The 17,805-nt window shown below is 37.2% G+C and overlaps 1 protein-coding gene across 3 annotated transcripts in view; it reads left to right on the top strand.

Annotated features, from left to right (window-relative positions):
* Fgf14 (fibroblast growth factor 14) overlaps positions 1–17,805 on the top strand; it is a 633,194-nt gene that overhangs the window by 456,659 nt on the left and 158,730 nt on the right. For 2 of the 3 annotated variants that reach the window (XM_027938886.2, XM_027938887.2), the window contains exon 2: positions 16,451–16,561. The exons of the other annotated variant lie outside the window; for it this stretch is intronic. In XM_027938886.2, coding sequence (XP_027794687.1) covers positions 16,451–16,561 — 111 coding nt within the window. The remainder of the gene's footprint in view (positions 1–16,450; positions 16,562–17,805) is intronic. 3 annotated transcript variants of the gene reach the window in all.

Below are 17,805 nucleotides of genomic sequence, written 5' to 3'. Positions count from 1 at the left end.
AATAAGCAACATCTATCTGTTTTCCTTGAACAGTTTAAAAAGTTCCCTCTTTCTCATTTACTAACTACTCATGGCCCATTCCCTAGGAAGAGGACAGTTCATGGTTCAGCAATGTAGAGGGGGACAGGGAAGGAGAGGTGCTAAGTACTTCAAGTGCCAATGGTTAATGGACTTCCACTTCTTAAATAAAGGTGGCTCTTATTTGTTTTGCATTTTCCAGTAAATAGCTTTTTCAAACCAAGGCTGAAATGAGAATGTGCAAGTCAATGATTCTATCCCAACTCTTAATAAATGACCACCCAATCTCTTGAGTGCCTTCAGCCCAGCAAGTTGGCTCTTTCTTTCACAGGACAGCCAAGAGTGTTGGAAATTTATCCAACCTTACTGAGTCATTTGCTCCTATATTTATCCTGTATTTCTTGAGTGCCTGCGGTATGACATGCTCTTAGGTTCTAAGCACCTGGAAGCTAGCAGTGACCAAAGAGATAACAATCACTGCCCTTGTTTATGTTCAATCTGAATGTCACTCTGCTTCTTTGTCCTAATTCTGTCTTCTGAAACAACACTGAATAATTCTACTCTCTCTTTTCATGACAGCCCCACAAATGTCCGAAGATGATATTTTGGCATCTTCAAATTAAACATTCTCTAATACAATTTTTCCAAGGCCCGTCATGTCAATCACTCTCCTCTCATCTGTCAGCATCTCTCACTGTGTGCTTCCACTCATCATGTGTGGCCTGAGAACACTGGGTCCCCTCCCTGGGAGGCCAGACCATTGGAATTTAATAACAGCTCCAACCTTGCCTTACTATGTTGGTCGGACAAGTCACATAGTGGTGCTAATCTGCAGTTTCCTCATCTATAAAGTGAGGCCACCCATGGCACCTTGCTCAAAACGTTGCTCTGAGGATGAAATAAATTAGTAGAAATAAAACAGTAGTTTCTGGCCTAAAATGTGTGCTCAGGAAACAATAGCTTTTATTTTTATTGCTGTTGTCATTAATTTTGGATATCATCCTTCTACTTTTGCAGCTGGATTGTTCTAGGACCCACGTTGTACTGTTGGCTTATCAAGGCTAAGGAAAATTAGAGTGATCGGGTTTGGCTTTGAGTTCCTCTCAGTTTACAGCAAACAGCCTGGAAAAAGTAGATGTTCAATACTTGTCTGCTAAATGACACTTGGAGATAGAGCATGGGAGGGCTTTTCTCTTACCTTCCGATGTGAATGGATTTATTCCTTTAGCTGTATTATAGAAATTCAGTGATTGATGTACCATAAAGGGAATTGTTGTAAACTGCTATTCATTTTGAGCCTTAGTAAATAAAAATGGTGGAGTGGCACTTCTGGATGATGGGATATGCAGAAGTCTTGGTTTTTAGCTATGTTTATAGCTCAGAATCATCCTTCATGGAATGCTTGTGTTGAGTTCCAGGAAGTTTTTGCTCTTTATAGCCAATGGTTTAGTGTTTTTCCTCTTTTGTTGAAAGTGTCTACATCTACTTCCTCAAGTATATATCTCTGAATAACTTCTCCTTTCCACTCCTTACCTTGAGATTCTGGTAGCTCTATAGGGAGTGGCATTGATTAACAAGAGAGTTTCCATCACTGCACTCTCCTGGAGCAGCTAGGAGGGAGATATCTGGGAGAAGAGCTTAGCTGGGAACAGGCCTCACATACCTTCCTTACAAGGAAGGAACATTGAAATACTCATGAGTACGCTTCCAGTTTCCCATAGAGTCAACTCTACCCATTGAGCAGGGGTCACTGAGTAGTCCTACCTATGAACAGGCCAAAGGAGGTCTGCACCACCTCCAAAATAGTTTCTCAAACTCAGGAGCTTCAACTTTGGAGGTAGTTATTGGGTTTTGTCATGTGCAGTTATATTTTTGAGTTCATCTACTGAACTGCTTATTTACTTAGCAAAATATATTTAGAGATATGCTTCCTGGCCCTAAAACAAAATGTAATCTGGGCACAGTGGCACATACCTGTAATCCCAGCAGCTTGGGAGGCCGAGGTAGTAGGGTTGACAAGTTCAAGTCCAGTCTCAGCAACTTAGTGAGACCCTAAGCAACTTAAAAATATTCTGTGTCAAAATAAAAAATTTAAAACAAACCAAACAGACTGGATCTGTAGCTCAGTGGTTGAACACCCCAGGGTTCAATTACTGGCACCCCCCCCAAAATTAAGTAAATAAACAAGTGAATAAAAATAAGTTCTGAAAATACCCTTTCTCATATTTTTTCAAGTTTACTGTTCTACTCTGGAACTTAAGAAATCTAACAAAACTAAATGTCTGCTGTAATTCTTGTCTTCATAGTTAATGCAGTATCCTGATTGCAGCATAACTTTCACAAAAAAAGCTTTTGCTACAGACTTTTATTAAATAATAATATACTTTAATTTTAATGGGTGCCCCTGATTCTTTAATATCACACTTTTTGTCATGCTGATCCTGTATTTCAAACAATGTTAACAGCGGGACTGCCAATGAAAATGGTCTGCTCTAGGTCTGACTGGCTGTGAAAATTCCGTGAATGAGTCAAAGAACTATTGTTTTTCAGCCTCCTTCAGTTTAGGGAGTCCCATTTGTAGTTTCTGAAAGAAGTGAACCACACTGTGTAGTAATTCAGCTGAGGGTAGTAAGTTTACATACTAAATTTAACATATAGTATCTCAAACCTTGGGCTTTTTTCTATATCCTTACTGATTTTGTATTTAATAAATAAATAATTTTTCCAAAGTAAAAGTTGGGATTTTTTACCTCAATGTTAGATTTTTCTACTTCCCCTTGAAGTTCTGTCAAGCCATGTGTTCAAAGCTATCAGTAGATGAAGAGAGTCAGGATTGGTATGCGCTCTTCATGGATCCACTCCTTCATCATTATGAATTTCTCCTCCCCTTTTACACACTGGAACAGTCTTTGTTTTGAAAGCTTGTTTTGTTCTTTAGCAACATAGTTTGATTCTCATTAGCATGGTATATTGTTTTCTATCCTTTAAAAAGTATAATTCCAGAAGTTCTGACACATATGCATGTGTATATAGTCATGATAGTCATGTGCCACATAATGACATCTTGATTGATGGGCCATGTCTCAGACGATGGCCCCACAGGAGAATATCACTGAATGACAGTTTCGCATCTCATTTCATGTAAGTGCAGTCTTTGATGTTCACACAATGACGAAATCACCTGAAATGCACATCTGAGAGCGTATGTCGTTTAATGACCCATGGATCTGTCCAGTCACGTATTTACAAGCATGAGTGGATATGATCTTGCACCATGTGCAAAATTTCAAATAGGTCCATCACCCCAGATGTCTCCCCAAGCCCTTTGTGCCCCTTGGTCTTTCAACTGTCTTTTCTCTGTTCTTTACCAAACTTCAGTTTCCATCTCAGAGAATATTATGTAAACGGAATCACGAAGTAAGTGTGATGTTATCTAGTATGATTAGTTCTTAATTTCGTTCATTTTGTTGCATCTATAGATGGTTCATTCCTTCTTGGCTGAGTAGTGCTTCATGGTCTGTACACACCAGTTTCCTTATCCATTCATCTGTTGATGAATCTTTGGGGCTATTTGAATAAAGCAGCTGTAATCATTCATGCATGTGGTTTTATAGAGATATGATTTTATTTATTTATATTGGCTAAATATCTAGGAGTAGAATGGCTGGATCCTGTGGTAGAATATTGTTGACCTTTTTAGGAATCTACAAACTGTTTACTGAAGCAATTGAAATACCTTATACCCCACTGCAGTGTATGAGACCTCCAGTTCACCTGCATCCTTGCAACAACCATTCCTCTTAATCTTCATCATTCAAATATGTGTAAGAATTGTAGTATTAGTTTTCATTTCCCTAATGGTTAGTGATATTGAGTTTTTAATGCACTACTTTGTCATACATCTATATTCTCTGGGAAAATTTCTGCATAAATATTTGACATTTTTCTAATTGTGACCTCTGTTTTCTTATTATTGAATTTTAAGTCTATATATTTGAGGATATAAACTTTATTCAGATATAAAATATGCTAATACCTTCACTCAGTCTGTGTTTTGGATTTATATTCTCTTCTCTTTTTGAAGAGAAGTTTTGAATTTTTAGGAAGTTCAATTTATTAATATATTCTTTAATGGACCATGTTTTTGGTGTCCTATCTAAGAAATAGAACAGGTTATACAATTCCAGAATCCTAGGGAAGAATAAAAATATTGGTCCTGTTATTGAAAAATGATTTAGAATTTCTAGAGCATTAACCAAGTGTGTATGGACAGTAAGTACATATTTCAGTATAGATTGCAGGTTTACATTTGTCTCTTTCTGATATTCACACCATTGCCTATACATTTTACACATGTTATAAATCTCACTTTAGGTTGCTATTAATTTTGCTTAAATAGTCAATTTTTAAAGAGATGTAAAAAACAAGAAAAATATGTATCTATTGACATGTGATTTTTCATCTCTAGTGCTTTTCATCTCCAGTGTTTTTAGTTTAGATTCACGTCTCTATATATCACGTCCTTGTTCCTAAAGGACTTCCTTCAATATTTCCTGTAGTGAAGGGTTGATGATTAAAAATTCTGCTCTATCTGAAACATCTTTATGGGACCTTTGGTTTTGAAAGACATTTTCTTTATTTTATTTTATTGATTTTTTTAAAAAATGAGAGTGGAATGCATTACAATTCTTATTACACATATACAGCACAAATTTTCCTATCTCTGGTGGTATATAAAGCATGTTCACACCAATTCGTGTCTTCATACATGTACTTTGGATAATGATGTCGATCACATTCCACCATCCGTGTTAACCCCCTGCCCCCTCCCTGTCCCTCCCACCCCTCTGCCCTTGAATGACATTTTCATTGGTCTAGAAATTTGTTATGACTTTTTTTTTTCTTTCAGTATACTAAAGTTTGCTCCTTTGTCATCTTGCTTGAATTGTTAGAAACAAGAAAACTGCTAACTTCCTCATCTTTATTCCTCTGTGAGCAAAATCACTTTTCCCTTTCCTGGGGGTCAGGGAAGAAGCAAATTGCCTGTTTAACATGGGTTTTGAAAACTTTGATTATTATGTGTCTTGTGTCATTTTCCTTCATGTTTTTTACTCTTGTGTTTATTGAGTTTGATTCTTTGGGCTAATCGTTTTAATCATTTGAAATGATTCCAGCCATTGTGTCTTCAATTATTTTCTTCTTTCTTGGCTCTCCATATTTCCATCTGTAAATTCTAATTAACTATACCCACCTACTTGAAGTTACCCCAAGGCTCCCTGAGGCTCTTGATTACTTTATTCTTTTTCCCTGCATTTCATTTGAAATCATTTCTTCTGCTGTGCTTTCAAGTTCACTGTTCCTTTTATGCAATTAATAATCTACCATTAATCTCATCCAATGTATTTATTAATATCCAAATTGCTGTTTTCATCTCTAACAACTCTTTTCTGGCCAACTGTATGTCCTCTAAATCTGTACTTAGTTTTTTAAAGTATGGAATATAGGTTTAATAACTGTTTGAATGTTAACATTCTAACACCTGGATTGGTTCTGGGTCATTTTTTTTAATTTTTAAAATTTGTTTTAATTAGTTATATATGACAGTAGAATACATTTATGCACTTTGATATATCATACATAGATGTGATATAATTTCTCATTTTTCTGAGTGTCATGTCGTCACATATATACATATACTAATAATGACTGTTTCATTCTACTGTCTTTCCTATCCCCACATCCCCTCCCCTCCCCTCCCATCACTTCCCTCTATCTAATCTAAGGTAACACTATTCTTCCCTAGTGACCCCACCTTATTGTGAATTAGCATCTGCATATTAGTTTTGATTTCCTAATTTTATTCCTTGCTATGGGTCATTATCTCCTTGCTTCCTTACATTTTTAGTAACTTTTTTTTATTGGATTCAAAATATTTTGAATTCTATCTTTGTAGGTGCTGAGTACTTTGGTATCTCTCTAAATATGTTTGTGATTCTCTATGTCATTACTTGGGAACAATGACCTCTTTCTAGGTCTCATTTTCAAAACTTGGTAGGTGAAACAGACACAAGACCTTAGACCAAGGCTGATTTTCTCCTACTACTGAGGCAAGATCCCTATTTGTCCTCTGTTCAATGCTTCATGAATTGGGATTGTTTTTTTTCAACCTGACCAGTTTCCAGCCTTACGTGTATCTGAGGCATACCCATAAAACTCTTGGATCATTCTTCTCCCAAGCAGTAGTTTACTCACAGGAGTTGATAATCAGTATCGGCTGAATACTCATGAGGACCCTCTGCAGATCTCAGAAATTCTCTTCAGTGTTCTCTAAACTACCTTCATTTTCCCAGATGCTCAGCTTCAAGTGGTCAATGTAGAGAATCCACCGGACCCCCCCCCCCCACCTGGTTGTCGCCTCCTTTCTTCATGCACTGGAGTCTCTCATAAGGCTTTACTTCACACATAAGGGGGATTCTACCTCTTTGGCTTCCCCGTCTCTCAGAGGCCGCTGTTTTCCATTTCTGATATTCGGAGTCGTGCAGTATTCAATTTGTTGTTTGTGTTGTTAGGTGTAAGAGGTGACTTCTGGCCCCTGCTAGTACATGATCAAAAGCTACTTAGTCTTTTAAAAGAAAATGCAAAGTTGTTATATTCTCTAAGATGTGGTAATGGCTGATATAACATTCACATTCTTTTTCTGTTATATTCCAAGTACTGAAATTTATTCATTTACTATTTGACTAAAACTATTCACAAATATTATTAGTGCTCTTAAAGCCCTTTTGTTTCTGGAGCCATTCAGGTGCATTTGACTAGCATCAAACGTTATGAAGATGATGGCAGGAGACAGGATTAGTATTCATCACATATAATTGTATCTTGTATTTGTTTTTGTCATTTTTTTCATCAACTGTGACCAAAAGACCTAACATTAACAGCCAAAGAGTAGAAATCTTTTATTTTGGCTCCTGGCTTTGGAGGTGTAGTCCATGGCCTCGGGTGAGGCAGAACATCATGGAGGGAGATTCCCCAAGGAAGTCTGCTCAGAACATGGCAGCCAGGAAGCAGTAAGAGCTCTGCTCACCAGGGACAAAACATAAACCCCAAAGCTCTGCTCCCCAGTGACCTACTTCCTTCAGCCACACCCTACCTGCCTATAATGACTGCCCACTTAATCCATGTCAGTGGATTAATTCTTTGATCAGGTTATACCTCTTGTAATTGAATCATTTCATCTCTGAACATTCTTGCATTTTCTCAAACATGAGCTTTTGGGGGACACCTCATATCTAAACTATAACTGTATTATAAAGGATATAAAGTGTCTTTTGTGTTGAGCAGCATGAAAGAAGAAGATCATCTGTTAAAGGACGTAATTTTGGCTACTCATATGGCAAAGTTAAACCTTTTCCCTTTCTGCTCTGTGTGTATGTGCGTATTTGATTACAATGTGCTCTGTGTGTATTTGATTACAATGACAAGGTACTGTTATTTAAACACAACTTCTGAGGATTTCAAAATGGTACAGTTTCCTTCCAGGATAGGTCTTTCCAAAGGAAGTCTGCAGCATTATCAACACAGTGGTTTTCTTGAAACAACATCTTATAAAGAGGAAATAGAAGGAGGTCATTAAATGTTGAGTGGCTGTCTGAATAAGCATGGAATATTCTGGTTAATTTAACCAGGAACATTTATTAGTATATGCTGATGGAAAAATATTGATAAGAATTTGAACATTTCATTTTCCCATCTGAAAATAAAATACCAAAGTATATAGTGAGAGTTAAAAAAAAAGCCCGTGAATAGCTGTTAAACTTAAGTGTCTCACATTCTACTCACATAACAATAGCATTTGAAAATTTAAACAAAATGCCTAGCTATTGGCTTGACCATCTAGGAAATATCTATGGTCTCAGGTAGCTGGCAGCGTACTCTTTCCTAATATATATGCTAGGATAAAAACGAACATATTAAAGTCCCTCAAAGCCATCAAGCCTTTTAGAATTTGGTGTCACTGACATATTAACAAGGAATCTGAAGATGAATGCTGTGCTTGTATTTGTGAATGCTGCGGACACTCACTAAGCATCACATCAGCACAGTGAAGGAGACAGAGCAGAGCACCCCTGGGCATTGGCACTTGTGTATTCTGGAGAGAAGCAAATAGAGTCGCTCATCCTCCAGGACTCCCCGGTGTAGCAGATAATCAGGAAAGCTTTCTCTAGATGTCATCGTAATAGTGGGTTGACTTGAACCCCAGATGTTGCCCCAGAAGAACATGTTTTTTTGACTTAAATATACACAAGAATTTTGTGTATTGTCATCTTTTGCAAATATATAATTGATATTTTTAAAATTTTTTCTGAACTCAGAGCTGCTTTCCCACTGAGCTAAATCCTCAGTCCTTTTTATTTTCTTATTTGCTTAGTTGCTGAGTATGTTGCTAGATTGCTGAAACTGACCTTGAACTTGCAATCCTCCTGTCTCCTCCCCAAGTTGCTGGGATTACAGGCATGTGCCATAGTGCCTAGCCTATAACTAATATTTATGATTTAATTTTTAATTAATTACAATTCAGAAGGAATAAATTAGTGGACCAAATCACAAAACATCATATGACACAATTATTCATCTTTGTTAGTAGTTAACAAATAAGGTGGATCAATAGATCCAATATTTTGGCTCTTTTGGCCAATTCTGTATTCTGTTAGGGGCCATAGAAGTTCTAATAAGTCTCTAATGGAATAAGATCTACTAGATAAACTAGAGACTATTGATAAGATATATTTTTGGAAAAGGATGTTATTTTAGCTAAGCGCCAAAGATTTCCTTCCCTCTGGAACTTTTAGACATTGGATATTTGAAGAGCTAGTGCGAGTTCAATTCTGAAATCCTTAAATACCACTGTTGGGTCTCTCCTTGGAGCTGAGGGCCAGATGTTAAGCAAGATTCTTGCTACCTACATTCCATTAATGATCTCTCAAACATCTTCTCCTGCAAGGGGTTTTACCCACAGTAAGTATCTTAATATACCTTAACAAGAGGGAATTTATTGACCACAATAGTTTTGGGGAAAAAAAAAGTCTAAAGTTACTGGCATTTCCATCTATTCTCACTCTTAAATAATAAGATAGAAAAAATAACACATTTTGCCTTGAAAGCCACTTTTAAAAGAAATTCTTTTAAAAACAGAAAGTGAGTTCCTATCAGTAAATACTTATGAAGCATCTGTTTTGTGACAATCATAGTGACTGATCATTTTGAGTGATATAGGATGCAAATTATGGAGGGATTTATAATATTTACAATTATAATATTTACAATTATAATATTTAAATATAATATAATATTTATAACAAAGGCCTTAAAGCTCACAAATTTAACATCTAACTTAAAGACACTGTATTAGTTCTCTTCTTCTCCACTTAATAGATAGTATAGGGTTGGAGAAGTGTGAAACCTTCCTTATCCACCATAAGGGTCACGGTCAAAATGCCTATAACCAAAGATAGGTTAACAAGAAAAAAAGCACCACACATTACTTAATCAGAATTTATCATGGTATGGGAGCCTTCAGAAATTAAGACCCAGAGATCTGGGCAAAACTATTATTATGTTCCATGAGGATTAGACAGCTGTGTACAGATGTGACTTGACGAGAAGGTTGAGCTGAAGGCAGTAGGCTTGGGGAGGGGAGAGCCAGGAAAGCCTCTCTGTTCAGGGTCTTCTCGGCCTCTCTGCATCATTCCTGTCTTCTGGGCAAGGGGGCAGAACCCCTCTGGAATGAAGGTCTTTAAGAGAGGGGGGAGAGTGTGACCTTTTTATGTTTTATAGCATGCCCTGGGGCAGAGGGATTTTAGTTCCTGGGACCCACCTTGAGAAAGAGAGAGTCTAGTTTGCATGATTCACTCTGAGGGAGGAAAAGGGGTAGGAGACCAAAGAAAGGGTGAGAGTAGGTTAGAGAGATCTTGTTTCTGAGACTTCCAGTCTCCTTTAGTTCTACACACTCAGCCTATCAGAGTGCCATGGGGTTTGGGTTTCTGAGCCCCAACAACAGCAAGCTATTTGAGGGCAAGAATTAGTTTTTATATAGTATTCTACCCCTAGCCACAGGTGTAGGGTTCTGATAGACGGAGAAGGGTGGGGGGCCCTGCTAGCCACGGGAGCAGCAGTTGGATTTGAGCACAGGGAACTGTACATTGGAGGCTGCGTGTTGGGCGGCTCCCCTGAGATGACTGGAGCAAGACTCCTAGAGGAAGAGGGCTCTCGGTCACCCTGACCTTCATCCTAAGGAGTGACAGGGAGAGCGTGCCATTTTCCTATGACTCTAGTTTCCATTTTCACTGGTGTCCTTACCCCACCCTTTTTTTGTCTCAGCCCTTCAGAAAAGTTCCTGGATGTGGTTTATTTTTGCTGTTGGATCATATGATAATCCATAGCTTTGGGCAAACTATTCACAATACTATTTTCTGCTATGAGGGGTGCCAAAATCTAATTAGATCTGCCACATTTCCCCCCACAGATGATAGAGTCTTAACATTGTTTTTACCCTGTTACAAAAAACCAAAAGTGTACATTTTTTATAGATGATAGAAGAGTAACATTTAAGAACCTACACTGATACCCAATTAGGACCAAGATTTATGTATACATAAGCACTGTATCTATGATGTCCTATATTAATGTATTTTCTATTGTAATATATATATATATATATATATATATATATATATATATATATATATCACATTGTACATATTTCAGTTTAAGTGATGACTAAAATGTGCACATCACTTGGTGCTTTTTCCAGATTTCTCTTTTGCAAATCTGTGCATTGCATGAAAACAATTTATGACAGTGATGGATTTAATTTAACTCACTTCTGAGACAGTGATTGTTTTAATTGAAAACGTTGGATGTTTTCCCTGTGTATCTGAAGGCAGTTGGACTGATTTACATTTTTTTTTCAGTTCTGAGAGTTGAGGGTAATATATTATGAATCATCTTTTTTTTCTTGATATGAATGCACACTCACTTTCATTATTTCTATTTTAATTAATAGCAGAGAGCATAGTTGGTACAGAATTTCATGCAAGGTGTATCTTCAAGACATTTTTTAGGGGAATGAATTGGCACAGAAAATAGAAAATAAAAGACAAAACTGGAGGGAAAAGAGAACTAAGACAAAGAGGAGAGGCTGAATTTTTATATCTTCTTAAGTAGAGCAGAGATTGTGAATACATAAGCTGTTTTGGAAGAGAAGAGAGAATGCTAGTGATTTCAGGAGTTGAATACATTTTGCATTTTCTACATGGGTCAGTGTATGACTGAAGACATTAATTCATCTTTTAGTTATGAATTAGGGACCTGAGTTGTATATCAGCATTGAAATAAAGCATTTGTTTTTGCAGGGTTTCTATTAATTTTAACTTGAATAAATCATACAAGCCTCTTTACCCCAACAGTTTAATGAAAAATGTGAGCACGTGCCTGGATGTGAGTTTGCTTTACACTTGTCACATTTTCACTGTTTCATATCTCAAGGCATAGTGTTCATTTAGGGCAAGGATCTGTCATTATATACATATTGATTGCCTTAACATGTTCAGGCTCTTTTGGCTGACTTCGTGTTCGATCTGAACAGATCATTATTTTTTGTTAGTTGTTTGTTGTGTATTTGGTTTAACTACATAATCCAGAGAGGAAAATGTCCTCTTTGCTATTTGCATGGTTTGCTTTTGCTAGTTTTAGAAGCATCACCTTCAATCCATTTTATCTCTGTGGGATACATTTCTCTTAAACTATCCTACCTTTAAAACTCGGAAGCATAACTTATTAATACACTTACCCAGGAGCCCATAAACTTCAAGAGATGGCAAAGTACCCATTGGAGACATGACGGAAGGCCAGTGTCCCTAAGCAGCCCCTCAGAATTACAGGATGATCCAACCTGTCTCAGGTACTTTAAGGACCTGATGTTTCATGTGACCACCTGAAGAAACCAATGTCATTTTATGTATTAAGTAATGAGCAAAGCTTAACTTCGTTCTCATTTTTTGGAGCTGATAAACCAGCAGGGATTTTCTGTTGTATTTTCACATTGTGCAATGGCCCTCCTTGCCCACCGCTTGGACACCATTTCTTCTGAGGAATCTGCTTCAGTGATGGTTGCTCTTGTGGGTCCTGTTTGTGAAGGCCATTGTGTGAGATCCTCTTTGTCCCTTTTTGACAATTTTTCTCTCACAGGGACATAAAATAACATGTCGGTGAGTTGTCCAGCATATATTATGCTGAAATTGAGGCTTTCTGTGGAGTGAGAGAGTGAGGGCTGCATCTTTGTGGTCACAGTTGCTCTAGGAACTTGATTATACCTTTGCCTATGGCACATAACTCATGTGGCTATTTTCTCCATAAACTGTGCATAAAAATAGACTAACAAATGGAACCCTTGGAAATTGAACCAATCGCTATAGCTGTAGTATGTACTTTTGGTTATTCACATGTATCACTGCAATGCTAGTAGTACATATGAAATGCTATTTTCATTCATTCTTCATCCAAGTCATTAATAGGTTTTTATTAAAACCTCTGCATTTTCATTGGAAAATTAATATGCCCTCACAATAGAAAAATTAGCAAATAATAAAATGTTGAAAATTAAATATTCCAATTACCATAAAATACAATATACTTATCATTTTGTTGTATTCTTGCTCATATGCTTTGTACAGTACTTTTACACTGTCATGCTCATGTTATGTACACTTAGGTTTTACACAAAGCCTTATGATACTTGGGATTTATGTTTAAGTTAGAGATCTGGAAAGTGCAGCTCCCTGGTCAAAGTTGTGGATTGTTTTAAGGTTTTGTTGTAACTGCCATCTAGGGTTTTTCATGTTATTGTGGTTCTCACTCTTACCAGCAATGTATGAATTACTGGATATTTTATTACCCCCTTGGTAGCATTCATTCAACAAATACTTAATGCACAGTTCCTATTCATTCAGACTCTGGAGATGTAATGATGAAAAACATTACACATTTCAACTTTCTCCATGAAATTTACACTCCAGTTTGTGAGGCAGCTGTTAATCATACAATTACACAAATAGGTATTACGATCACGAGTTGTAAAGCAAAATACTCACATCTGTTCAATAGCAGAGATAGGTACATGGAGGCAAATTGTTTGCTTTCTGTACTTGTTAATGTACTTAGAAGGTTTCAAAGTTAAATAATTTTTGATGTGTAAAAAATAAGTTAAACTTATGATGAACTGGCCATAAAAGCACCCAGCGGAAGAATATGCCCTTGTCAGAGGGGTCACAACATGTCCCCATGGAAATGAAGTATTGCACCCAGACTTGGATAAGAGGAATAAGGAGTTTACTAGGGAAAGGTGCATGCCGAGGGGTGCTGGCCTGCACAGGAGTGCACGGAACACTTATGTGCAGGTGGACATTCTGGAGATAGTGAGGTAAAGGGAACAGGATAAATTATGGGATGTTTGCAGTCAACCCACAGGGACCCAGGTGAGGCTTCATGGAGGGGATGGGTGTGGCAGTCAGAGACCAGGCCAGCAGAAAAGATGGGGCCTGATCGCTGGGGGACATCTGCATAGGTCATGGACAGTGAAGAGTCACTGTGTATTTCCAGATCTGATGGAGCACAATAGGCAGGTGCAGGTGGGAAGAGCACCACAGAGAGGTAATGAGAGGCTGGCCCTGAGAATAGGAAAATGGAGAAGAGGGAGGGATACTGTAAGAAGCATCTATAGGAGACAGCAAATCATCAGGTGGGGTTAAAAACAAGCATGACCTTCAAGGGACTGACACTGTTAACATAAATAGTAAGATCAGGAGTAGAGATAGTCTTGGCAGGAGGTGGGAGAGTGCAGATGGTAGTGGAGGAAACTTTAAACTTAGAGTAATCAAGCTTCAGGTTTGGTGAGGGTTTCATGGGATGCAGATTTGTTGGTAATGCAGCCAATGACAAAGTGGAGGGGACCTGATTTTTAGGAACTTTAATCCTTTTTAATGTTTGCACTATGATTTTATATCCCACATTCACCTCTGGGTACGTAGGATTGGAGTGCAGGCATGGCTACGGCACTCTTTGAAATAGTGGAGTTTCTGTTTTACTTATTTTATTTTTTAAATTTATTTTAGCATATTGGCTTCCATTTATTTTAGGTTATTAAGAGGTTTTGGTTTAATCCTTCAGGCTGTGGAGGCCACATTCTGTGGGCAGGGCCCAGAGGTGAGTGTTCTGAGTGCTGTGCCCTTTGTCTGGTTACTTAATTTCTCATTCTCAGAATCGCCTTCCTATCAAGTGGAGGTGTGGTGAGGATTCCATGAGTTAACCATGGAATATTCTTAGAACAATGTCTGAACCCTGAAAAGAACTCAATGTTGTTGTGATTTTTAAAAACAAAAATGCGAAGCTTAGTGGAGCTAGATAAATCAAAATTAATTTGCTTTTTTCATGTAATTAAAGGAAGGTTCAAAACACTTTTGCTTTATTTTTAGTCTCTTAACAAATGAGGCCTGGCCCAAAAGTGCTCTCTGTGTAATTAAGATTCCTTAATCTATGAGCAGGTCCGCATCTTCTTACTGCCTAGCCTGATCAGTAACTCCGGAAGACTTATGAGCAAAAATATAGGATTATTTAAAAATAAGTGATGTCAGAACATAAAGGTTCAACAGAAAAATCATCAGCCTCTTAAATCCTCTGTGTTCCATGGCAATCAAGAAATTCTCCCCTACCTTTTTACTTTTGATCTCTTTCTTGCTACCTATTTTCAGAAAAGACAATAAACACGACAAAGCAAAAATCAGAAAAGAAGTCTTCAGTAGACAGAGTTTATAGCCACTCAAATCCAGCTGGGTAAGGTGCAGTAGTAACAATTTTTCACTAATGTGCATGTTAGAATTAAGTGATTTTGAAGTTACATAGTACAGAATGAGGAACACATGTAACTCAAACCTATTACACACTTAGGTATTTTCTTTTATCACCCTAGTCTTAAAAGCATCTATGTCCTGACATGTGTGTTCAGATTGCTGTGATATGGTGCTACTTAAGCATTATTTTCCAGAAGGTTCTTTCCAATTTCATATGATCAATGAAGCAAATGTGTATCATGCACAGAAACAGTTATTGGATTGTGTTTCATTTCCCAAAGACTCACCAAAGCCTGAGGCTGTTCTATTTGGGGGCAGCTATGCATTTTTTTTTGCATGTATATTGCTGGTGTCCCCTTGTTGTGTGTCTGCTGCTTCTCTGTGGATCACAAGAGGCTGGTTTCACCCTTCAGGAGTGTCCTGCTGTTTGACAGTACGATCACATTTGCATATCCCATCTAGCTATTGTGGAGAGAAGCCAGTTGCTATGGTGAGGATTATGATGTCCCACACCAAATCTAGTCCTGAGATGGGGACGGCCTTTGAAAAACCACATGCAAATATTTATTCTCAAAGATACAGTGGCCCTTTGGGAAGCACTGGATTACTAGCCTGGTTACTTTTTCTGTGAATCATCAAATGAGAAGATCAAGACTTGTGATTTCCCTTTTTGTGAATCTAAATTTCCACTGCCCTCTACAAAACTATATCTTTTGATCAAGAGTCAGATTCTGTTTTGTATAATTTTACTGTCTCTTTTGGTTAGGTAAATAGATAGGTTTATCTGTCTAATTTGTCCAGAATATTGCTGTAGCGCTGACCTCCCTGTATAGGTTGGTGCAGTTGGTTTTGTATTTTTGTGTGTGTGTGTGTGTGTTTGGTGCTGGGGATTGAACTAGGGAGCTTCCCATGATAAGCACCTGCTCTGTCACTGAGCCACACCTGCCCTCTCACGTAGCTTTGCTTGTGCTTCATCTCAGTTTACAAGTACAGTGTTCCATTCTCCTTTGCAAGTGTCTGGCCACCACAGATCCCTTCAGGCATGGAGGGCAACCCTGGATAAAAGGGGATGTTCTCTAAACTGGGACTTTTTCTAAGAATGTGTGTTAAGTATTAGCATAAATTTTTAAAAGAATACAGGTTTATCACATTTGGGGACTTTTAAGTAAAAGGAAAACTCCATTTAAAAGTCTTTAAAAAAGTTTGTTAGAGTTACAGCTTTGCAAGATCCCTGCCATCTTGAATGATAATATTAAGTTACATTGTAATTTAAAGCAATAATTAAACTAATACCTTAGTTAGTTTAATAGTTTAAGGAATAAATTAAACACAAATATATTAGTTTCATAAAATGCCTATTTTCTGGGGCTTACTACAGTATTTTCTTTACCTTCTATGATTCATACTTCTGAGACATAGAATAAATATGCTACTGCTATATAGAATGTCCTGTTATTTCTGAAAAAGAAACAGAAAACAGTCTCCCTTGCCACGTGGTGAGGCTCATGACCACTCTGTTTGCCTTTCAGATCCCCAGCTCAAGGGTATAGTGACCAGGTTGTATTGCAGGCAAGGCTACTACTTGCAAATGCACCCCGATGGAGCTCTCGACGGAACCAAGGACGACAGCACTAATTCTAGTAAGTGACTACACAGGCCACCAGCCAGCACGGTTGGGAGAAGATGCACTGCTGCTTCCGTGACATTTTAGAGCTTCCTTTGCAAAAGTTTGGTTAGTTGGTTCAGTTTTACAAATGTTACACACTAGAGTGCCAGTATAATCTTACTAAAGCCACACGAATAAAAATACAATGCAGAAACAAACGAAATCTGAGACTTTAAGGTAATTGTAAGATGATAATCTCAGGTTTTTCACACAGTTTTCCAGACTTTTAATTTATTATCATAATAGCCAAGTAAGTACACTAGTGTATTAAGATGAAAACTGAGTATGTATTTCCTTTGAATATACTATTTTACGAGGCCTGCAGCTTCTCAATGATACCTGTGGAAAATTCAAGAGCTATAAAGATTAAGTTGTTGTAAATGATAGAAATATAATTTTTCAGATTCTTTGCATTTAACAAGAACTCTTCCTTATGAAGAGGACATGCAGGCTGTATATCTCTAAACATATTGACTCAAATTTTAACCTCTTCATGGTATTGGGTCCATCATTTTACTAAAAATATCCAGAGTTTCCATTGTAATCATGTCTGTCCTCCTTTTACTATTTCTTTGTATTTATCTTGTCATGGTATGGTCTGTCTGTTGTGCCTTCTTACTCAAATGCGTTTTCCTTTCCCATATTCTGTTTATACTGATTCCCTCTGACACACCTCTTACTGCTCATGATAGTGAAAAGTAAAAGCTATTATAGTAGGAATATTTCATCATAGAAAATGTTACTAGGAGTCGATGTGCGTCTCACCACCCATTCATCATTAGTTCTTCACCTGTGGAAGAACACCATTCTATTACAGGGAATTGGCATAGATAGCATCAGATGACAGGCACTTCCTTTTTAAAATTATACTAATAATTTAAATAATTTACACTAAATAATTGTATTCAGTAACACTCATTCTGAAAGAAGCCCTTGATATAAAATAGGCTAATTTTTATGTTTGGTGTTTCTACTTGAAATATGAATATTTTTCCAACCATTGTGTTTACTATTTTAGGTTTTGGCCATCTCTTCACTTCTATTTTTCTCCAACTTCTTTTTGATTTAACTTTGTCTCCATTTTCCTTCTTTCAAATTTCTGATTTTTTTCTCTTTATGTGCATTCTATATCCTTTTTTTAAAAAAAAATGATTTGTTCCGTGCTTTATTGTTACTTTCTTTCTTTTTCTTTTTAAATTTAGGAAAAGGAAAAGTAAA

The sequence above is a fragment of the Marmota flaviventris genome, chromosome 4, assembly GCF_047511675.1.
Source record: "Marmota flaviventris isolate mMarFla1 chromosome 4, mMarFla1.hap1, whole genome shotgun sequence".
Lineage (NCBI taxonomy): Eukaryota > Metazoa > Chordata > Mammalia > Rodentia > Sciuridae > Marmota > Marmota flaviventris.
This window is presented reverse-complemented; position numbering and strand designations above follow the sequence as displayed.